Source organism: Esox lucius, chromosome 12 (genome assembly GCF_011004845.1).
Source record: "Esox lucius isolate fEsoLuc1 chromosome 12, fEsoLuc1.pri, whole genome shotgun sequence".
Taxonomy (NCBI): Eukaryota; Metazoa; Chordata; class Actinopteri; order Esociformes; family Esocidae; genus Esox; species Esox lucius.
This window is the reverse complement of record NC_047580.1, coordinates 30944754-30968108: the sequence shown is the minus strand read 5'-3', so window position 1 is coordinate 30968108 and position 23355 is coordinate 30944754. Positions and strand designations below refer to the sequence as shown.

The 23355-nt window shown below is 44.1% G+C and overlaps 1 protein-coding gene across 4 annotated transcripts; it reads left to right on the top strand.

The window, feature by feature from the left end:
• The first annotated feature begins 9775 nt into the window (after window positions 1–9775).
• Window positions 9776–22657, top strand: LOC105023857 (solute carrier family 41 member 1). 4 transcript variants are annotated; one of them, XM_010893364.4, is made up of 11 exons: window positions 9776–9867; window positions 10788–11100; window positions 15946–16053; window positions 16667–16738; window positions 18411–18555; window positions 18749–18895; window positions 19316–19460; window positions 19700–19779; window positions 20508–20642; window positions 20961–21109; window positions 21218–22657. In XM_010893364.4, exons 2-11 carry the CDS (start codon window positions 10813–10815, stop codon window positions 21389–21391), a joined length of 1443 nt encoding a protein of 480 aa, XP_010891666.1. In that variant the 5' UTR covers window positions 9776–9867; window positions 10788–10812; the 3' UTR covers window positions 21392–22657. The 4 variants fall into 4 exon arrangements, with proteins under 4 accessions (XP_010891666.1, XP_010891667.1, XP_010891665.2 ...); XM_010893365.4 differs by lacking the exon at window positions 9776–9867 and adding an exon at window positions 10289–10327; XM_010893363.4 differs by lacking the exon at window positions 9776–9867 and adding an exon at window positions 10334–10480.
• The last annotated feature ends 698 nt before the right edge of the window (window positions 22658–23355 follow it).

The window sequence follows — 23355 nt, the reverse complement described above, 5'->3', positions numbered from 1 at the left end:
ACTTGTCTACAGTAGTCCAGTCGTAGTACTTGTCTACAGTAGTCCAATCGTAGTACTTGTCTACAGTAGTCCAGTCATAGAACTTGTCTACAATAGTCCAGTCATAGTACTTGTCTACAGTAGTCCAGTCGTAGTACTTGTCTACAGTAGTCCAGTTGTAGTACTGGTCTACAGTAGTCCAATCGTAATACTTGTCTACAGTAGTCCAATCGTAGTACTTGTCTACAGTAGTCCAGTCATAGAACTTGTCTACAATAGTCCAGTCATAGTACTTGTCTGCAGTAGTCCAGTCATAGTACTTGTCTACAGTAGTCCAGTCATAGTACTTGTCTACAGTAGTCCAGTCATAGTACTTGTCTACAGTAGTCCAGTCATAGTACTTGTCTACAGTAGTCCAGTCATAGTACTGGTCTACATTAGCCCAGTTTCAGAATGTGTTTCCTGGTGTGTAGCCTGTCAGGCACGGTAGACTGGACATTGTCCACGACACACTGAGATTAATGTAGGGGACCATCATTTCCCTGCATACTATCTGAAATAATGACTATCTTTCAGGCTATTTTGATTCCTTCGGTTCAATGTTTAGTCAACAAACATTTATTAGTTACAGTGTAGTTCCTTATTTAAACTTCAGTCATGTTTACATTTTAGTAATTCAGCAGACTCTCTTATTCAGAGCACTTAGAAATTAGGATTAAATGCATTGCTCAAGGGCACAACCAAAGATGTTTCCCCTTGTCCACATGAGAATCCATTAACCATTAGGCTTTCCGCTGCCCCTCCTACGGTAATTATAATTAAAACTTGACTCTGTTTCCCTTTCATGTAAGGATCAAGAGTTTCAAGGCTCTCCTTACAATTACCTTCACGTGTGTAACGGCGTTGCACAGATTAGTGTGCATGAGCAGTGTGAGTGTGTGCGAACAGAACAGATATAGGGCGAAGAGTCGTCATTCTGGATAGAGCATGTGTGGAAAAGCAGGTGATGGCGTGAAACTGAAGAGGACAGCGGAATGCAAATGGTCAGTAGGGCTGATCTCCTGCTGGCAGCATCTGTCAAATAGTCAGCATTTAATCTGCCTCTGCTCCCCCAGTATCACACTGTTAACTTCTCTATTCCCACTCCAGTCTCATTTAGAACGTACACACTGACTAATCTGGAACGAAACATTTGAAAAAGCTGTGTTCCTCGAACAAACAAGTAAGTGTGCAGGAACGTTTACATGAAAACAGATTAGTTTGCACTTTCTAAAAAAATACCGGCAAGTTTCCTATTTGTTGTTCTTCTTGGATTTGTCTCTGTTTTGCTTCAGTCAGGGGAAGAGAGAGTTGTAACTACAGGGAACAGGTATTGGCTATGAGTCACCGTAAGCTAAAGCCGTCATCAATCATGTCCATTAACTTCATGTAAAGCACTTTTTTTGACAACATAATAATAGATGGGGGATCTGAACAGATTCAGCCAAACCCGTCACACACACACACTCACACACACATACGGACAAACACACAAGCTTTGTGCAGACTTTGGTTTTATTCTGATGAGGTGGTCAAAAGCTGGCTTCAGCAGTAAAATATATTACTATTAAACGAAGGATAACATGTATATGTATAAGTCCTCTACCACAGAGACTGGGAATTCTCTGAGGTCCTCACAGTTTAATTCCATGTCTACCACACTGTAAAAACAAAGTGGTTATTTAACAGTAATTTGGCCAACATTTTTACATGTTCTTTTCTTTATTTTAGTACTATGGTAGAATGCTGCTGAAATTAGAATGATAAACCAACGTTCATTATTTGTTCTGTGAAGTAACAGGAAAAATCTATAGTGGGAAAACATATACATTGTCTGTTTGCTGTAGACTTTGATCCCATGTTCACAAATATAAACTGTAAAAAAAAAAACTAAAACCCATAAGGGAAGACGACTATGGACATTGGTTTGTAAACGGTAAAATTGACACTGCAAAGAGCTGGATCTGGGATCTTGGTTGTGTGCCTTATTTCAACCACGCAGCTGATAACAGTTGCTACAACAGATGTATTTTCTAATGACTTATGTCGTATACACTTATTAGATGGGGATAATGTCATATACAGTATGTTATATACACTTATTAGATGGAGATAATGTCATATACAGTATGTTATATACACTTATTAGATGGAGATAATGTCATATACAGTATGTTATATACACTTATTAGATGAAGATGTCATCTTGCAGTTGAATGCCTTTGTCCAGGTCATCATTGAAAACAACAGTTAAATAATGGCTAGATAAAATTAGACTAACATTCATGGATAACATATAAAAAAATATATATTGTATATACAGTGGGTATAGACATTTTCTGCCTCACAGATTAACACTATTTTAGGCTTTACATAAACACCTTAACCCTCAATATCAAAGTGAAATTTTTAAAAATGTATTAAAATGAAAACAGTAAAATACTGTGATGAGCAATCTTTCACCCGATTTCCTACATCCAAATAGGTTTATATTTGAAGAGGAGGCCTTCAGCCCACAACGTCTGTTGCCAACTGTTAAACATGGTGGGGGATATATAATGATATGGGCAGTCATCTATTAAACATGGTGGGGGATCTGTAATGATATGGGCAGTCATCTGTTTAACATGGTGGGGGATCTGTAATGGTATGGGCAGTCATCTGTTAAACATGGTGGGGGATATGTAATGGTATGAGCAGTCATCTGTTAAACATGGTGAGGGATCTGTAATGGCATTGGCAATCAGCTGTTTAACATGGTGGGGGATCTGTAATGTTATTGGCAGTAATCTGTTATACATGGTGGGGGATCTGTAATGGTATGGGCAGTCATCTGTTAAACATGGTAGGGGATATATAATGATATGGGCAGTCATATGTTATACATGGTGGGGGATCTGTAATGGAATTGGCAGTAATCTGTTATACATGGTGGGGGATCTGTAATGGTGTGGGCAGTCATCTCGTGGGAGTAATTTGGTTCCATGATTGCACTGTATGCTCATATAACGACCAAGGAATTTGAGGCCATTTTACAGGACCAGGTGCATCCTAAGCTGCAAACACTGATCCCTCATAATGTTCCAATATTCCAGGCTGATCATGCCCACTTACACTCTGCTAAACAGATTCTAGAGGGGTTTTATGAACACCAGGATGACGTCAAACGCCTTCCATGCCCTAATCAATCGCCAGATCCGAACACCATTGGACCTGTTTGGGAAGTTCTGGAGCAACGAGTGCAAAGTAGATTTCCACCTTCTTCATCTCCCAAAGAAATGGTGGCTTTTTCTCCTTAAAGAATGCTGGAATATCCCACAGACACAGTTTAGGTCTGGTTTGACAGCATTACAAGGAGGATTGGAGGTATTCTGAAGGTATAGCGTGGCCCAACTCCTTATGAGCTCCTTAATATGAATATGTCGTTAGGTTTTTGTTATTTGTTGCACCTCCTGTATATAACATAACAATAACTGGCTGCATGTATTTCTCCATCAGGAGCAGTGACCCATCAATCTGAGGTACCAGGGAAGAGACAGATAATTGTTGGTGGTGTCGTGTTTTAAATAGACATTAACCTCTCCTTCAGAAAAGACAGAGAATACGGAAATATGAAGGTTGCGTGTAGCTCACTTGGTACAGCGCTTTCAACTCCAGGGCTGTTGGTTTCACTCCCACAGGAAGGCAGTATAAAAATGCATTCACTTACAGTAAGTTGCTCTGGATGGAGATTAAGAAACATGACCTTCTGAGCTTTGACAGCTTGTTACGCCTTGCCGATAGCTCTCCACTATTTAAAGACCATTCGTGACCTCGCCACCACACCCTCTGAAGTAGGTTGTTACACACTGAAATTACAACACCAGGACGACTAACCACGTTAATGTCCACACAATGTGTCCTGTCCGTTTTTTCAGGCCCGAGAGTATGTGGATTACTTCACACAATTTTTGTTTACCTGGGTAGTAAGTGTTATTTTGTAATTGCTTATGCCTGAAAAGGCATAAAAGGGCACCTGTTTTCCCCAAACTTTGCTTTTGTGACCTGAACAGTGATATTTTGAAATGTACATATTTCCAGTGAGAAAACAGGTGAATTTGTGTCTTTTGGTTTGCATTAAGTCAGGAAAATCAACATATGAATCCAAATTAACATGTGTTTATACTAAATACTAATACAGAAATGACAATAAAATATTTAGAAGTGAGTCGTTTTTCAAGATCTACGATTATACTGTCGATTATCCCTTTCATGAAGTTAATCCAAGTTTACTCAGCAGTGAATCTATCTGGAATGTGCTGGAAAATATCACTCTCCGGGTCACAAAAGCAACGTTTGTTGGGAATAATAGACATTTTCAATAACTTTGAGGGATAAGCAATTACGAAATAACACTACAGAGGAACCAAAAGAAAATTGTTACACAGTGTTATGGAACACCTTGCCAACCAATGTGGAAGATTTTGGTACCATTACTAGCTTCAAGGCAAACCTGAAAGATGTCTAAAGGCAAGCCAGTGATGTGATCTCTAAGACATTAGGACTCTTAAAACTTATAGTAAACACATTATTGTGAATATTTCATTATTGTATTGCTGTAGTGATGTTGAATTTATTCCCATCATGGACTAAAAATCAAAATCACCCATCCAGGTAAATCTGGTACAGCGACATGTTGTTCATATAAACAAAATAAAGTTTATAAAGGCTCAGGGACTGATATCTACCCCCCAGGGTAAAAGGGAAGACAAACACAGCACTGTAACACAAGAAACGAGTGGTTTCTGCTACTTCCAAAAATAATGTGTCTGGTAAGGTTGCAATATCAAATTACACTATATTTATCATATACCTTAATTAATAACAGGTGTAGAATAACAGTTAAATATTGTTCCATTGGCGTGAATAGAACATCTGTTTGTATGGTTAGTCTATTAGGTTAAATAGTCTATTTAGTTAAATAGACCATTAACACAATAACTATTTAGTTAGTTGAAGCTAGTTAGAGAAAAAATTATCAATGATACAGAACTTCTCAAATGGAGAAGCTTGGCTGCACTAATTTGATTAAGCACAATTTACTACATGAGCTTTCAACATCCACGGTCAGGCAGTCTTCACAAGCCGTTTGTGACTTCATCCTGCAGGAATCACAGCGCCCCATGCCAACTCAGTCCAAAAACACAGCGCAGGGAAACAGATGGAGACTTTGTTAGGAGCAGGCTGGAGGAGTCAGGAACAAGCACCGGAGAGGAACAGCTATCAAGCAGCCCCTTTGAATTACTGCCACCTCTTCACGGAAACACGCAGGGAACTCAGTGACTCCTCATCGGTTGCTGAGCGCGGTGGACGCGCTGTGGCAGTTCGGCGCAAGGTGTGTCCCTTCACTGCTCACAAAGTAAGGTGATGAAATTCACCAAATTGTAAGACGAGACATTAACAGGCACTTTTCAGGCCGATGTGCCCACGCATGTGACACTGTAACGGGTACATTTCAGGCGTTTAGTAGATGCTCTTATCTAAAGCAACTTAAAGGAGCAAATACTGTTTGCTCAAGGAGAGAATGACAAGAGGTATCACACGGCCGACGCTGGGATTGGGATTCGATAAGGCCTGCATATGTCCGGCACTATGCTGTATTTACACTGTGAATGACATCTTTTGGTCTTTTTGATTCACAATACATTTTCTAAGACAACCGGCTGTGGTAGGATTATGAATGTGCACAGTCTTTCTGTTTAAGAAAACAATCCTTTCTTTTTTTTTTTCTCACAGTGTAGCTGCTTCACAGAATCTGCTTGTGCAGCTGGCGATCTGAGGATATCAGTGTATTTTCTTACTGTTATGGTTGTTTTACCACAGGTATCCCAAGCAACTGAAGGGCAGACAGCCGTAAAGGACTGGGAAAGGTTGAGAGTAGCAGACTGGAGCTCTGTATCGAGAGATTACCCGATTAGGCTTAAAGGGCATTTACCGAGGGATGTCAAAGAGAATGTTATATATTCCCCCACCGCTGTCTTTCAAGAACTATCACTTGACTTGTTCCAACTAGCACTGACTGTGCAGACGCCTACTTCATTGAATGACATTGTAGACTGGGTCCTCGCACCCAAGCCGGCGCAATTTCGACTTTGAAACCTATTTTTTAAAACCTTTTTTTTTTTTTTTATTCAAAGCATGAAGGACATACAGATGGGGAACTAATTAAAGGGAAAACCAACATTAAGTGACTCTGTGAGGTGATGGTCCCCGAGCCTCCTGAACAGCTTTAATGCTCCTTGGCATAGATTATACACTTCTCTGGAACTCTGCTGGATGGAAGGAACAGTATTCTCTGAAAATATATTCCATCATTTGATTTTGACAAGGGTGGTGGGGAGCACTGTCAAACACGAGAAATTCACACTGAGTGTTTGCAAATGATGACCATAAACATGTAATGGGCAGAAATCCAGTTTTGATTAACCAACCCTGATTCGGTCAGGACAAGAGCGTCTGCAAAACAACAAAAATGTAAACATGACAATTTAGTTGGACTCGGCATGTAAACATGTAGGCCTAATGATACAGGGTTTTTTTTTCATCACAGTGAACACGAGTCCTACCTACAACTAACTTGTATCAAATACAGTCCATGAAGTGGGACCGCTGCAAGGACTACACGCTGTCAATCGAGCAGAGTACATGTCTGTGCCACTTCTGTAGTATACACACAGAACGTTTGGCAGGCCGACAAGCAAGTCATGCTAAAAGAGTACGACTGAGTGTGAGAGAAAGTACAATGACTGAATAGATTCCAGCTCAGGCTTAACCGTGAACGAATGTTCCTGCTGCAATGTCATAAATCTTACTTGGGTTTGACACTCCTTGAGTGACACCCACATGAGTTCACTTGCATTCCTCCAGTCAGCCCCCGCCCCCCCCCCCCCCCCCCGTCGTCGTCGTGGTGACGGTGGCAGTGACTATCAGAGGAAACCCACTGAGGGACTGCAGTGAGTGTTGAAGAAGGGAAATCTGAAAGCAACGTGAGGTCAACAGCTGTCAGTTGGTGGGTTAGCAACAGGTGTCCCCGAGATAGAGGGCCCAGGGACGGAAACGTGTATTTTTAGCCCTTCGAGTTTCCACCGCGCCGGCCAGAGGGTGTGAAAATACCCATCTTTGGGTTCAGAGAGGCCAGGGCAGTCCTTGGTCTCCCCCCGGTAGAGTTGAGACATCTCAAGAAACATAAACGATCCCGACCACCATTGATACAATCCTACACCCCGTTTTCACCTTTGGAGCGATCAGGGTCCACTGCCTTGCTCAGGGACAGAATGACAGATTATACAGCCTGTGCACTCAGGCATCAAATCAGCCACTAGGCTACCTGCAGTGACATCTCATTTCTAAGCAAAAAAATTATTTACACTGTAAAACATTTACAAAGGATAGCAGAACTCTGTTTCTCACATCATGCGGACGTAGCAGCTTTAACTACAGGGGACTGTTTCCTTCTTGCACAACACCAGAGCTGGGAGCTGCCCCCCCCCCCCTCCCCCCCCCCCGAGGCCACACCTGAGGAGGGCACGTGTAACGTATGATGTCTGAACGAAGGCGTTAATGAGGTGCTGAAAAGACCACAGCTCATACGGATGGTTAAATCCCTGCCAAAAGTCTTAACCCCTTCTAAGGAGTAGACATGTTTGAAAAAAATGGATGAATAAAAGAAAAACAGATGTAAAGGTAGCTCTCGCAGGTTTTGATTACACTCTACGTTAAAACACATTTTTGCAGACTGTCAAGCTAACCCACAACCATACGCAGGGGCTTTCCACCTTACAGGCGGGATGGGGGGCACTTAAATCCTTGACTATAACAAGGATTATGGAAACAATAACCTCTGTGCAACAGCTACTTGTACTGCTTCCAGCAACACAGGCATTGTCTGGGTCCCTGCTACCACGGCCCCATATAGTTTTCACCAGATTATGAATATACATGGAACCTGCGTCCATGCTTTGAGCTGCAGCAAAATGCAGGTGCACATTTCATGCATGCCGCTTCTGTAGGACAATTGGGCTAACAACTGTATGTGTTGTCAGCGATTAGAGACTACAGTTGCCAGCCAGCTGTTAGCAAAGGATTCCCTTGCAATGTGGTGAATGACACAACTCCTGTAATCAATGTTTACGCGTGTGGCTGACTCCCGTACTAATGGACATTTTGGTTTTCAGTTTGCGACGTGTCGGCATGTTGGTTTGTTATTCATTGACTCCACCTAGTGGCGGACCGATATGGAGCAAATTTGATCCCCGTGGAAAGATTAGGGATTAGGCAATAGGGTCAGAGATAAGCCGGGAATGCGTAATGAAGTATGGTTTAGGATTAATTTTAGGGTTCAAAAAGTTTCCACAATAAGAAAGCCTACAGTGATTCTGGTCAAACTGGAACTCTCCCTTGTCTTTCTCAATGCTTAACCCTTAACCCCTGCCCCAGTGTCACTGTTAAGTGCCTCAGGGTAGTTGAGTTGTAACACTCCTGACTCTAACCACATAGATCTGACTGGAATCCCAAAGGTCACAGGTTTGCTGGTTCTCAGGAGTCCCCATTTCCCACTTCCACTCCTCTATGATTGTGATCTGAATAAAAAGACTTATGGATCCAGGAAAAGGATATGGGCAATCCCGTAGTAACCAATAGTACCTGAGCAATACTGCGGCTCCATTCTTTTCATTTACATTCCCAAATGTTACCGAATTGTACATTTGTTAAACTTGTTATTAGATGCACTGCAAAAAATCAAGTCTTATCAAGTATATTTAACTTGTTTTCGGGTAAAAAAACATCCTTAAAATAAGGTAATATTTTCTTAATAAGTTACAGTAGAATATACCACTTGTGTTTAGAAAATATCCCTTGAATATCGTGCAATTTGTCTTGTTCTATTGGCAGATTATTTCACTCATTTCAAGCAAATATCTCCTCAAGTAGTTAAATTGCCTTGTGCCATTGGCAAAAAGCTTTGCAGTTTGTTTCTTCACCTTGAAATTATGGGCCAAGAAAGACGGATCAATGATTCGTTAAATATTTTTTTAGATGTTTAGTTAACTTTAGCTACCAAAATACAGGATACTACTTTAGTAGCATAGTCAAAATGACCATCAGTAGATGCTTTACTCATTCATACTATTAACAAACCATCAAAAAACTGAGTAAATGCTTGCAAGGGTTAGATTTAGAATAAGGATTAGGGTTAAGGTTAGGGATTGGATGTTTAAGGTTAGGGTTAGTGTGCGTAGATAATTAAAATGTCATTGATAGTCTGTAGATTAAACAATCATGCAATGTGAGCAAGTTTCACCCTCATGAACTTCATTCACTATTAGCTGGTGGTTAAAGTTAGGTGGTATTTGTATTGGCAGTTCAATGAAAACTGAACTAGTGATGAAAGTTTATCCAGGCCCATTGATTACTTTCAGTATGAGGTACACTCTAAAAAAACGTTTTATCTAAAATGTACCTTTAAGACCTATTAGCACATAGTTGGTACAGTGGTGTACATAATACATATTGTTATTTCCGTGGTTGTTTGATATTGTAACCGAGTTGTCACACGCTGCTGTCGCCGTCCTCGGAGGAAAAATGAGGTCAGTTGGGGGGGGGGGGGGGGGGGTTGTATCCTAATTTGCCAACAAGGCTGAAATTTAAGACGCTCCCCCAGCCTCCTACTCCCTCCTTCAGCCCCCCGCCCCCGAGATCTCACTCCAAAGATCAGTTATTCTTGGTGTCAGACACTGAAGTTGTTGAACACATTTTCTTGAGCGGTAGTATAGGCCTATATGCACGCTTCTTTTCCTTCTAACACAACAGGTAAGGACTTTGAAACACTGAATATGACCGTGGCATTGGACTGTTGTTGTTTAGGACGAATGCACCCATTCAGAATTAATTTCGAATAGATAAATAAAACGTGCTAACGTAAACATAAATCGCATAAATATAATAGATAGTTTTGATTTTACAAATGTTAGTTTATGAAATTGGCGACTAGATCATGGAATTCATTCATCGAAAATATAACCAATATAGGGTTTAATGGATACGCATATACTGAATTAATACCCTTGTCTTTGCTTCCATGCCCACAGTTTGTAGGGCTGTAAGAGCCTAACTTTCCATCACACCGCTATCCCTTCTCTAAGGGGCGGAGTTATGCTTTACACTGTTCTGCTCCGAGCCAATCAGACTGTTTTTGTTGTGTAACCAACGGACATTATGGGATGTGAAAATGTCAGCCTCCTGCCCGTCGTGTTGGGTTCTACTATCACTAGTACACGTCAACATGTTTTCTATACTTAAGCGTCTTTATTCTTTGAATTCATTTTAATACATTTTCAGAAGCTTCTATTTCAAAATCGGGAATTATCAGGGGAAAATGTATTTAAACAGACATCCGAATGCCTGGACATGCCGTTAGAGTGGGGTAATCTGATTTGACTGTTGACAAAAGTGTAGTGCATGCCAATTATTTATGCATGCGATCACACTTAGCTGTCATTTTGACAAGTTCATGGCAATAATCAGAAGCTTTTGCCAGCAGACTAAACTACATTGTTAAACAAGCAAGGGGTCAGATTTTATGGTTCTCCAGGGTCGACATTTTACTTCTAGCACGAGCATGCGTGCCAGTTACTGTGACCGTTCTGTTGTAATCCCGTTAGTTTTTTTGGTCTGGCGTTACGTAAGATTATTGATCACCTTTGTGTACGGAACGTGTTATCTTTCTCCAGTGTAGGACAGCATCCCACCGCCGCCATGCCGGAAGAAGAGCTGCGCAAGAGGAAGGGAAAGTCTAGGTCAAAGGGCAAGGGCAAAGGCCAAGGGGCCGGTAGCAGCGCTATCCCCAAGGCTGGTGTCTTCGACGGGCAGAATGACCTGCCGTTTTTGCCCCCCGTCCAGCCGGTCAGGAAGGCTGTGGAGAAGGTGTCCGTGAGCAAGGTGAAGGAGGAGTCGTCTGTGTTCATCGCTCTACAGGTGCTCCTTCCCTACCTGCTGGCCGGGATGGGGATGGTGATGGCTGGGATGGTGCTGGACTTGGTGCAGGTGATTTACCGCCGACGTCCGTCCTTTCTCACAGTATGCCGCGTGTTCATGACTGTGTTGTCTTGGCATTGACCAAATGGAGTGTGTTTGATAAAATCCTTCTTTGCCTCAGCAGTTGTAGGAAAGATACTTTTTGCAGTTACTAAGTCTTAAGCCCCGAAGAGCCAGCGAAAGCCCACAGAAAACACAGAAAGCCCATAATACGCTTATTTGCATTTGAGTGAATACTTAAAGGCTGTGAGAGAATCTGCGCCTCATATTAATCGGCAGATCGTTCCACAATAATGGAGCTGTGTGGGCGGAAGCCCTGCCTCCAGTGGTTTGTTTAGGAATTGCAGGTACAATAAGGAATAAGCCTGTGTTTTGTGAGCATAGCGTACTTACAGGGATGAACGGATGGACCAGTTCTGAGAGATAAGTAGGAACAAGTCCATGTAATGCTCTGTTGGTTAACAGTTAAACCTTCAAATCACCCCAAGCCTTAACATGCAGCCTGGGCAGAGAGGCTAGTACTGGAATAATGTTTGATGTTTATTCTTTTTGATTATAGATCCAAACATTATGGCCAACATCTTGGTGTGTGTAATCATATTACTGTTTGGGAACATAATTCATACTATGAGAATTTGGCCCTAAAATATTTTATTTATTCATTGTTAGGTCCTGTAAGCTGTCAGAATGTATTACAGTAATGGCCATCGTTCTGCCACATTGGTTTTATTAGTGTCCTCCTGCGTCAGGAGTCGTTTCTTTATCAGGGACACAACCCATCCTGTTGTACATGAATATGTAACCCTCCCAGAACCTTCCCTCTCTGTGGATGACAGTCACTTGGCTCCAGCTTTAGTTTCAAATCCCTTTTTCTAATCTCAACCTACCTTGGTGGATTTCCACCCCGACATTGCCATCTAGCGCCAAGGACCTTTTTTTAGTGCTCAGAGGCTAATGAAAGGAGGTGGCAGTCCAGTGAAAGGGTGAGTGAACACCATGGGCCTCGCGGAGAGGTGCGGGATCTCAGACCCGGCGTGTTGTCAGCGCTGCCTGCGTCTGGGTGTGGACTGCAGAACCACATCAGAAACGGGGACCAAATGTAGGATGGAAAATGTCGTGGTACCGCAGGTTTGAGTTATGTGCCAGAACGGTACAGCTGGGCTGCACATCTTGCGTCGGTGACTGTTGCGAAGGGGAAATGCATCGTGAATGCGACGTGTATTCCGTCAGACCGGAAACATTATTTGGTCGAAGAGCGAAGGGTGGGGGGGGGGGGGGGGGCACTGCAGCACTTGGGCTTAGGCAAGTAGCTGAGAGTCTTTTTCGCTGAGTCACTGCTCTGGTTTTTAACGCCGGGTATGCCCTTTACTCTGCATGCCTCCGGAATTTGGCAGCCGGTTTATCCACCAATGACTAATCAGAGGTAGGATCTCCTATTTCACCGTCTCCTCCCCTGTCTCTCTTCCTCCCTTTTTCTCTCTCTCTCTCTCTCTCTCTCTCTCTCTCTCTCTCTTTCTGCATCATGCGTGGGCTTTTATTATTTTCAGCTGTAAGATCAACCGATATCCGAGAGGGGGGTGCTGGTAAACCCTGTCATGAAGAACCAGTCACTGGCCGAGGAAAGACAGAGGGAGGTCAGAGCAAAGAGGCATGAAGGGAAGGATGGGGGGGGGGGTCATATCAGAGGAGCAGATACCAAGTGGTCACATGAATGGAAGTGACAGCATACACGCCAAGCTTTACACTGCGCGCCTAACACGGCACAGCATACGCGTAGACGCGTAAGGAGCAAAGCCAAACCACGTCTACTGGACCGAGACACAAGCAGGTCCCTGACACTCATTTCTGACAGGTCCAATACCTGTTACTGGAACAGAGGGACAGGGGAGAGACGGAGGTGGGGGGGGGGGGTACACTGTGTGTTTAAGAGGAAGCGCGGCATGAGTCACGACAGCAGAGAGGGAGGAGGGAAGAGAGAGAGTCTGCCTCAGCCGTTACGCCGGTTCATCCGGGATGTGTGGCGCAGACAGACACTCATCCTCCTGCAGAGGCCTCCCCACTGAGCTTGAATGGGTCTCCAGGATTCTACTGACGTGCTGTTTCTCCTGAGGGCACCAAGGACACTTCCCCTGTCACTGAGCCGGCCGGACACCATCGAAACCACCACAGCCACCGGCGTCGTCTGCACCTGCTGCCTCTTGGTCTCCCCTTTGAAACACTGTGGAAGTGGAAGCCTTTTGGCGTAGGTCGTGAGGTTTGTGAGTTTTGAGAGCCGATAAGTTATGGCCTGGACAGCAGTGTGGGCCAACGGCTGTTTTTGAACCCTGACGGAGAGAGTTAACCAGAGGACTAAGGCAACACAGGACAACCCAACAGTTTTCGGATTTTCTTCACCCGGAATCTCATCTGGTGAAAATAATTACTCCAACGTCAGAGACATTGCAAGGACGGCACAGCGACGAGTTCAGTGAAGTTCACTCACTTTTCCACGCAAGGCCCTATTGCAACTTGTCCACCGTGACCGGCTTTTGTTGTCAAGATCTTTCCCAAATCCCAAGAAGCCGTGGTAGTGCCAGGTCTCACCGGCGGCTCTCCTCTGCGGATCCCAGACGGTGTCCCTGTCCATCGTTCAGCTCTGCTCTGGGGAGCGCTAGTTAGCGTGATGGGGTAACTCACGCACCAGCATGGTGGTGACACGGCTGGAGCTGGAGCTGTGCTACAAAGGCAAGAAGCTGCGCGGCTTCACCTGTAAGCTGACACGCTCTGCCCATGGCTTCCTGCCGGAGAGCTCCTGGCACATCGCTGCCCAGGTGCTTCTGCCATACCTGGTGGCCGGACTGGGAATGGTCTCGGCTGGCATCATCATGGACATTGTGCAAGTAGGGATCTGTCGTCAGGGCCCCTTAAGTGTATTTGGGATGTTCTCATTGAGTGGTAACTTCTGTGTTTGGGGGTGCTGTTTTTACTGTGCTTGTGGGAAACCAGATCCTTACAAGTAGAGTGAGCAGTGGGAAAGCTGATAGTTTGGACACTTCGCTGGTCCTCCTGGGGGGGATAAAAGACTATTTAAGCCTTGGTGTTAGAGTTAAGATGTTGGGGGGGGGGGGGTTGCATTGGTTTTAGGGTAAAAGTTACAAATCCAGTTGGGTGTTTGGGGTTACTGTTAGTTTGTTCAGGGTTAGGAGAAATAGGACTGTAAATGTGAAGATTCCCCACAAGTATAGTATAACGTGAAGTGTGTGTCAGTGTGTGACAGTGTGTGTCAGTGTGTGTGTGGATTACCTTCTGACTTGTATTCAGTTGTTTTCTGTCTATGTTAATGCCTATAATGAGATTCCAATTATCCGACTTAGCGTATTATGGGCCTCTGATATCCACTGATATGATTCAAAAGGATCCAGTCATTAAGGCCAAACGGGCCGGCCCACTGCCAGCGCTGTCTGTCAGAACATCTGGGATCTTGTTTTGAGGACAGCTTTGCTCCAGTTCTCACCCCTCTGGACCTTACCAAAGCCTAAAGCCAACAGGAGCACTGCCAAGATGGCCAGTGACTTGTCATCATGGCTTGTATGTCCAAATCAGTTTGTTTTTAAACAGAATGTTTGCATCCCGGCTCTCTTATTTTTGAGGTCATCCTTTTCCTCCTCCTTCCGTTACGGTACAAATTAGGTTTAAAGGAGGGGGAAGGTGTTCTGTAGGGGCTGTAATTGAATAGAGAGTGATAGAGTGTATGGGCAGTTAGCTAACGGAGGCAGAGGACTGGTGGGGCCAGAGCAATGGACCGGGGGGACAGTGGACCGGGGGGCCGCGGCAGTGTGACGGAACTGGGACACTTCCTTAAATAGGCCCTGAATGTGGCATGCTTCAGCAAGCTGCTGAGATGAACTTGAAAGAGCAGTTTAAAAATAACCTAGTCGCACCCCCCCATCCGCCCCCCAAAGCTGACTCATCTCTTTGTTCATAAACATCTCTATTTTTAGATTTACAATGGGTTTGTAGAGGCTTGTCATTGAGAAAATCACTTACTTTCAAGTTAAATGTCTTACTGGTCATGTGCATGGAGACACAAGACAAAGTACACACCAAAATTCTTTCTTGCAGGTTCTTAGCAATGCCAAGAAAGCCCAACCGCAATACTATAACAATAAAAAACTAAGTTTATCGGCAAAACAGCTTTGCTGCTGTTGTTGACATCATATTATTGCTGTTGTTGTTGTTGTATATTTTACACATCCGATTTAAGTTGTCGAAGTGTTCAGCAGTCCCATGGGTCCCAGGTAGAACCTCTGATGGTCCCAGGTAGAACCTCTGATGGTCCCAGGTAGAACCTCTGATGGTCCCGGGGCCTCTTAGTAGGACACACAGTGCCCTGGTTCTGATTGACAGCAGGCGGGTTATTTGCCGCATGGCCGGGCCAGGAAGAGTGCCGTGCCAGGTTGTGTTGTCACCGTGCCAGGTTGTGATGTCACCATGCCAGGTTGTGATGGCACCATGCCAGGTTGTGATGTCACCATGCCAGATTGTGATGTCACCATGCCAGGTTGTGATGTCACCATGCCAGGTTGTGATGGCACCGTGCCAGGTCGTGACAGCGCCGTGTCAGGTCGTGATGATGCCCGGCCAGTAAACAGGCTGGTCTCTTACTCATTAAACAATGTTTGTCCCAGGGCATGGTGCCATAATACAATGTAGTTGAACTGGAGTCGGATTAAGATTTCGTCCTGGGGATCGGTCCACAAAGAGCTTGTTTACTGTTGGGTGATGTGGAGCTCTGGGATGATGCTGCACTTGAGAATGGTGTTTCCTCCTCCTGCCCTTGTCCAACTTGGGGTGACCGACGTCTGTGTGTTTCAGCACTGGGAGGTGTTCAAGGTCATCACCGAGATCTTCATCCTTGTGCCAGCTCTGGTGGGGCTGAAGGGCAACCTGGAGATGACCTTGGCTGCTCGTCTCTCCACCGCTGTGAGTCCACCTCTTCAGCGTATCCCTTAGATATGATAACAATATGAAATCCTCTTCAGAACGCACATTTATTATAGCAGTCATACCAGACATATTACAGTGTGTGATTTCAACCCAGTATCCTGGCATTGCCATGATCTGCCAGCTGAGCTACATGGGAACGTGGCCTATTTTATGCAATACACCATATTTTACTATACTTATACAATACACCATATTAATACTATATACTGTATTATACTTCTACAATACACCATGCTGTACTTATACAGTATACCATACTATATTTAAGCAGTAAGGCACAAGTGGGTGGGGTTTATGGCCAAAGTATCATGGCTAAGAGCTGTTCTTAGACAAGACGTATCACAAAGTGCCTATGGTATATTGCCAATGTTTCACAAACCCAAGATGCCTTATTGCTATTACCAATCAGTTACCAAAACAATTAGAGCAGTGCAAAGTCATGTGATGTCATACCCATGACCTCCAGTCGATCAGCATTCAGGATTCCAAGAACAGGGTTTATAAATAGCATTAGCCAAAGTAGCCTGTTGAAAAGTGAAAGGTTGAAGTTGGTGTATGTGGTACTTACAGTGCGGTCTGTCTTGCCTAGGCTAACACGGGCCAGCTGGACGACCCAGAGCGCCAGTGGACCATGGTTTGCAGCAACTTGGCTCTCATTCAGGTAACCTCCGATAGCCCATTACAGGGTAACATTGTAAACTTTCAGGTAACCTCCGATAGCCCATTACAAGGTAACATTGTAAACATTCAGGTAACCTCCGATAGCCCATTACAAGGTAACATTGTAAACATTCAGGTAACCTCCGATAGCCCATTACAAGGTGACATTGTAAAGAACGAGGGATGGCCTTCACTGTGCTTTCTTTACGTCTTACAGAGCAACCGCCTTTCAACTCCCGGCCTGACTGAGAGACAGCAGGACGCTGTAGCCTGACGCTAACTTGAGCTCCCTCGATTTCTGTAAAAACAGATGTTAGACGAGTGGTTCTAAAACTTCTCTGGGATCCCCTGGGATCCCCATGTGTTTAGCAGTGTAGTTGTGGCCCTGGTATTTCCTTGATTTCCCCTGTTGAATAGCTAACTGATTTGATGTTGAATGAGGTGTTGGCTGTGTGGTAGATCACATGTACAGTGGATATAAAAAGTCAACACACCCCTGTGAAAATGCAAGGTTTTTGTGATGTTAAAGAATGAGACAAAGATAAATCATGTCCACTTTTAATGTGACCTATAATGTGAACAATTCAATTGAAAAATCTTCGAGGGGGAAAAATTAAAAATAAAAATCTTACAATAACCTGGTTGCATAAGTGTGCACATCCTCTTATAACTGGGGATGTGGCTGTGTTCAGAATTAACCAATTACATTCAAACTTTTGTTAAATAGAAATTGTTACACATCTGCCATCATTTAAAGTGACTCTGATTAATCACAAATAAAGTTCAGCTGTTCAACATTTTCTTAGTTGCAACTCAGAGCAAAAGCCAGTGTCCGTAGAGAGCTTCCAAAGCATCAGAGGGATCTCATTGTTGAAAGATATCAGTCAGGAGAAGGGTACAAAATTCCAAAGCATTAGATATACCATGGAACACAGTGAAGACAGTCGTCATCATCACATGGCACAACATAGACATTACCAAGGACTGGACGTCCCTCCAAAATGTATGAAAAGACGAGAAGAAAACTGGTCAGGGAGGCCTACAGCAACATTAAAGGAACTGCAGGAATTTCTGGCAAGTACTGGCTGTGTGCTACATGTGACAAAAATCTCCCATATTCTTCATATTAATGGGCTATGGGGTAGGGTGGCAAGACAGAAGCATTTTCTTACTAAGAAAAACATCCAAGCCCGGCTGAAGTTTGCAAAAACAAACATCAAGTTCTCCAAAAGCACAAGGGAAAATGTGTTAGGGTCTGATGAAACCAGGGTTGAAGTTTTTGGCCATTATTCCAAAAGGTATGTTTGGTGCAAAAACAACACTACACATCATCCAAAGAACACCATACCCACAGTGAAGCATGGTGGTGGCAGCATCCTGCTTTGGGGCTGTTTTTCTTTGTTCTGACATAATTTATCTTTGTCTCATTCTTTTACATCACATGAACCTGGCATTTTAACAGGCTTTTAATGGCTTTATGTCCCAGAATAGAGGTTTGTGTCCCAGTTAGGAAGAGGTCATACAAGGCATGATGCATTTGCTAATACATCTTGGTTTACCACATCTAGGTTTACCACATTTAGGTTTTCTACATCAAGGTTTTCAACATCTAGGTTTACCACTGCCAGTATACCCAGGGTATGTGAAGCTCTAGTCCACCCCCCCCCTCCCAGGTCCAGGCCACGGTGGTGGGTTTCCTCGCTGCCATGGCAGCCATAGGGCTGGGGTCCATGTCTCGTGGGGGGGTGGAGCTGGACCAGGCTGCTGTACTCTGTGCCAGCAGCATCATCACTGCATTCGTGGCAGCACTGTCTCTAGGTGAGTTCCCCGGCCTGCAGTCTTTCCCAAGTTTCTTTTTTTTAGTGGCAGGATATGTTAATGCTTTCACTCAGTCATGCCCCTCCCCCTCTCTCTACCTCTCCCTCCACTCTTCATTTATCTCTCTTGACCATACTCTTCCTCTCTCCCTCCTTTCCCCCCTCTCCCCCTCTTTTGCACTCTCATATCAAAGGTCTGGTGATGATCGGGGTGATCCTTGGCTCCAGGAAGGTGGGCATTAACCCAGACAACGTGGCCACTCCCATTGCCGCCAGTCTGGGAGACCTGATCACGTTGTCCCTGCTGGCTGGAGTCAGTACTACACTCTACCAGTACAGAGGTATGGCTTCATCATAACGGGCCAGAGTTTGTGGAGTGCATGCATCCTTCCCAGCCAATTTAAAACAAATCCAGATTGTAGTACTATTCCTGGCCAGCAGAGGTCAGCGGATGTTATGTTTCCACTCATCCGTGATCAGCGCTGGCTGTGCTACTAGGTTCCATTAAAAAGTACAATGGTGTCAAATAAAAAAGTCTCTCTTTATTTAAACGCAAGTTTGTAGCTAGGCCGGCTGCCGTCTCTATTCAGCCATCACCTCCCACTCCTTGTACCTCCTGCAGTTGGGAGTTGAATGTCAGCTAAAGTGACCCTGGTACTCAGATGAGTGACTAGGGCACTTGTGGCATATGAATAGTGTTCTAGTTAAGTGATAACCGTGCTTCCTGGACACTTCTAACCCAGGTTCTCTCTGTTGTTTAGGGGTCTGGTACCTCTCCCCTCTGTTATGTGTTTTCTTCCTGGCTCTGATTCCACTGTGGGTGGTGGTGGCCCGGAGGAGCCCTCAAATTAAGGAGGTCCTGGTATCTGGATGGCAGCCTGTCATTGTAGCCATGTCTATCAGCAGGTAGAATACAGGACAACTTATAGAGCTTGGGGCCACTTCCATTTCGCTTCAGTCCACTTAGCAAGGTACTGCAATTTAAAGATGCTTTCTAATGGGGGGGGGGGATTTGGAATTGGAATTTTGTTGCCTTTTTTATTTGACTGGATTTTAAATGGAATTGACCCTTGACCTACTCCTTAATTTTCAGGTGATAAGTAGATGTTTTGACTGATGTGTTTGATTTTGCCTGCCACCTTCAGTTTCGGGGGCCTTATATTGGACAAGACTGTTAGTGACCCTAACTTTGAGGGGATGGCTGTCTTCACACCTGTCATCAACGGTGAGTGGACTAATCTAGGTGAAATGCCTGCGACACGGTCCATGAACACATGACACAAACATGGACGGCTAGTTATCAACTCCACAATGGGTCGTGTACAGTGTGACTTTTTCTTTGGAGACTCTCGGAGAGAGATTGGTAGTACCGAGGAGAGAGGTTCCACGGTCTCAGAAAGAGTTACGCAGTACTGATGAGAGTATTGTACTTGGCAAAGTGTCAATTAGCTCTCTATACGACACATGCTGAGAGATCCTTTCAAATAAGCCTGTTTAAGAGCGCACAGCCAGATGTTCTTTCTTACCCATAAATGGCAACTTCCCAGGCTCAGACAGATATTGGCAGCCCACTGCAAAGCATTTGAATAACCGGACCTCAGTTAAACATTACTTACACAGGGACTGTTAACTTGGGTCAATCTGGTTTGAATTCGACCCCCCCCCCCCCGGTACTGTGGCTGCATCCCGTACTTGAGTTTCATCAAGCAAGACATATTTATTGATAGGAATTTGTTTCTCCATTCTGTGTCGATTGGCAAGACAAGTTGGGATCTGTAAATGTGGAATCGATGTGTAAGAGTTCAACCGTATGAAGTCAAAAGCATGTGGTGGACAACGTGAATTTTACATAAACTTTAGATTTACATTTCAATAGAAAACACATGACAATATAATAGGTTTTTAGTGTGAGCAAGGTTCTTCATTGGTGCCTTTATTGGTGCTTCCTGTCAGGTGTCGGAGGGAACTTGGTGGCCATTCAGGCCAGCCGTATATCCACCTACCTGCACTTCTGGAGTCTTCCAGGAGTCCTGCCCTATAAGATGAGACAACACTGGCCAAGCCCCATCACCACATTCTTTTACTCAGGTAGGGTCGTCTTTTTTTGGTGGGTCACTGCTATTTCAGGTGGAGCTGTCTTCCTGTGGAGGGCCGTGGTTTTTCAGTTAAGGCTATGTTCCCTATGGACATTCATGTGTTCATTTAGAGCTGTCTTGGAGTCAGCATTCACAGAATAAACCTGGGTCGCGATGGCCTAACTGCGTTGCCATGACTCGGGAGGCCCGCCTTTCTAAATGTTCCTGTAGGATTGAACAGCTTTCATTTTTTTAAATTCTCAGCCAATAGTGTAACTATATAAAGAAGATGGCTTCCCACAGTGTCCATTAATCTCCTCTGTCTACCCAGGTGTGAACTCCAAGTCGGCCAGAGTTTTGTTCCTGCTGGTGGTACCAGGTCACCTGGTGTTCCTCTACGCCATCTCCCTGCTCCAGGGAGGCCACACTGCCATCACCGTCACCTTCACTGTCTGCTACCTGTCAGCAACCCTGCTACAGGTACGCCTCTCCCCTCACCTGCCCAATGACCTGTGAGGATTTCTCACTGCGTGTGACTTGTCGTTAAGATCTGCCGTGTGATTGGTCGCGTGCAACGTTTCCCCCCAGGTGGGCATCCTGCTCTATGCGGCTGACCTGATAGTTCGTATGATGTGGAGGAGGAGCCTGGACCCAGACAACTTCTCCATCCCCTACCTGACTGCCCTGGGAGACCTTCTGGGGACCGGCTTCCTGGCTCTTGTCTTCCGCTCCGTCTCACTCATAGAGGGGCTGGGATTCTGAGTGAGAGCGGTGGGGCGGGGAGGCCTGCCTGGGCTTTCCCAGCTGGGCTCAGTGTCGGGCTCCCACTAGTCTATGTTTCCTTTGCCTTCACCGTTTGCGGGCGAGTTAGTTACTCGGCTGGATGTAGGTGGGACTGCACCCACACAGACTCGCCTGAAGGTGTTGGGCTGTTATGAACCTCTGAGGGGCAGGCTATTATGAACAACCGAGGGGTGGAGTGGGCTGTTGAGTCAGACTGCCAAACTCACCCAGGTCTTATTTCAATCACCCCACCGTCACCTGTGAATGTACGATACAGTGGAAACGTCAGCACACTATACACACTTCAATTTTTTTGTCTTACGTTAGGGGAACAGTTGTTGATCTAGAATAGTTGCGTTTAACGTTGGTGAATCTATTTGGCACATCATCTCATTTCAAGTGGCATGTGTTACTGTAATGTATACGAATCAAACTTGTTTTCTGGATGCGGGATGCCCAGTAGGGGGCGTTAAGTCTCAGACATGAATTAAAAAGCCTTTCTGGCCTGGTAATTACACAGCAACTACTTAATCCACTGAAATTAAATGTAGGGCGTTGAAGGGAGCTGGAACTGTGGATGTGCCAATAGAACATTATTTGAAGGACAGTATTATTATTTATGTAACTCTAAGACCAGCTTACCATTAAAGTGTTACATCTAATATTTGCAAGTGAACAAGGGACACATGTTTAACCAAAATGACCAATTTACCATTGGTGTATTATCGTTAATGTGAGATTGGGTTAGGGAAAAGCATTGAAACTATTTTAAAATATGCTTGCAGTGTTCATCTCTTAGGACAGGACAAAATCTAGACGATTGTCACTAAATGCCTGATGAAGTATGAGTTGCCATATCTTTGTTTTGTGATGTTCAGCAGCAATCAAAGCAAGAACAAAGTCTTAATGTACACAGTATCCGTCAAGTTCATGTCTCATGAATGTTACATGTGTGGCTGTGTTTTGTGTAATCATTGAGTAATTATTCTTAACATAAAGGAAAAGCAGATTTATTTGAAACAGCAATTTTCCAATTTGCCTCCTGAATGTTACCTCCAGCTCATTGGTCAGGTGCTTGAAGAAAACATCTTAATGTGTCTTAATAACTCTTGCATTATTTCTCATACATTTACAAATTATGATTATCAAAAACTTCACAAATGTACACCAGTCATCAATATGTTTTCTGTGGCCTGGAGCTCCGGTCAGTCCCATAGTATTAAAACAAATAAATGCTAAACAGGATGTGACCACATGACCAGTCATCTTTCTGTCTCTCATCGGTCGGTCGATTCCATTGGTTTTACAAAACGGACCGGTGGTCAGTATAATTTCGTGCACATTGGTATCAAAATCACAGTTTGATGGTTGCACAGTTTGATGGTTTAAAAGAATTATAATCAGAGTGATAATAAATAATTCAAAATTGGCCTTTCCATTTCAGCAAAATCGCCCAAACATGATTTCGTTTACACCGCCTCCTCAAAACATCTCTGCCGTGGCGAAGGTAGAACATTATTGTGAAAGTTACCGTGGAAAGATGTATTTTTTTAGGCATGAACGGTCATGATAATATAACATGACATTACATGTTTTGAAAATGTGTGTAAAAAAACATTTGTATTAAACAGTTTATACTATAAAAAAAGTGAAGAGTATAGAAAAAAGAGCAAGATAACTTGTTAACATTAGTTTTATAAATAGTGTAACCACCTGCCCATTTCACTGTAGGCAGCATTAGTAGCCGAAAGTACCGGGTCTTATTACAGACCATTTCCTAAAAACGGTGAAACGGTGTTTGGTTTAATGAAATGATGCAACTCAGCTAGTGAGAACCCCTGGTGCTCTCCACAAGTTAGTCACTGTGTTTGAGGGTGTTGGTCTGAAACAGACTGTACACAACCTGATTATGGCTTATTTAAATGTGGTAAGTTAATGCGTTG

Bases quoted from the DNA above. Each gene is read 5' to 3' on its own strand.
- LOC105023857 (XM_010893363.4), top strand. From the start codon at position 10,455: ATGCCTGGACATGCCGTTAGAGTGGG. The intron at 11,101-15,945 runs GTGATTTACCGC...TGTGTGTTTCAG, and splicing joins TGGTGCTGGACTTGGTGCAG to CACTGGGAGGTGTTCAAGGT. The intron at 19,780-20,507 runs GTGAGTGGACTA...GCTTCCTGTCAG, and splicing joins CTTCACACCTGTCATCAACG to GTGTCGGAGGGAACTTGGTG.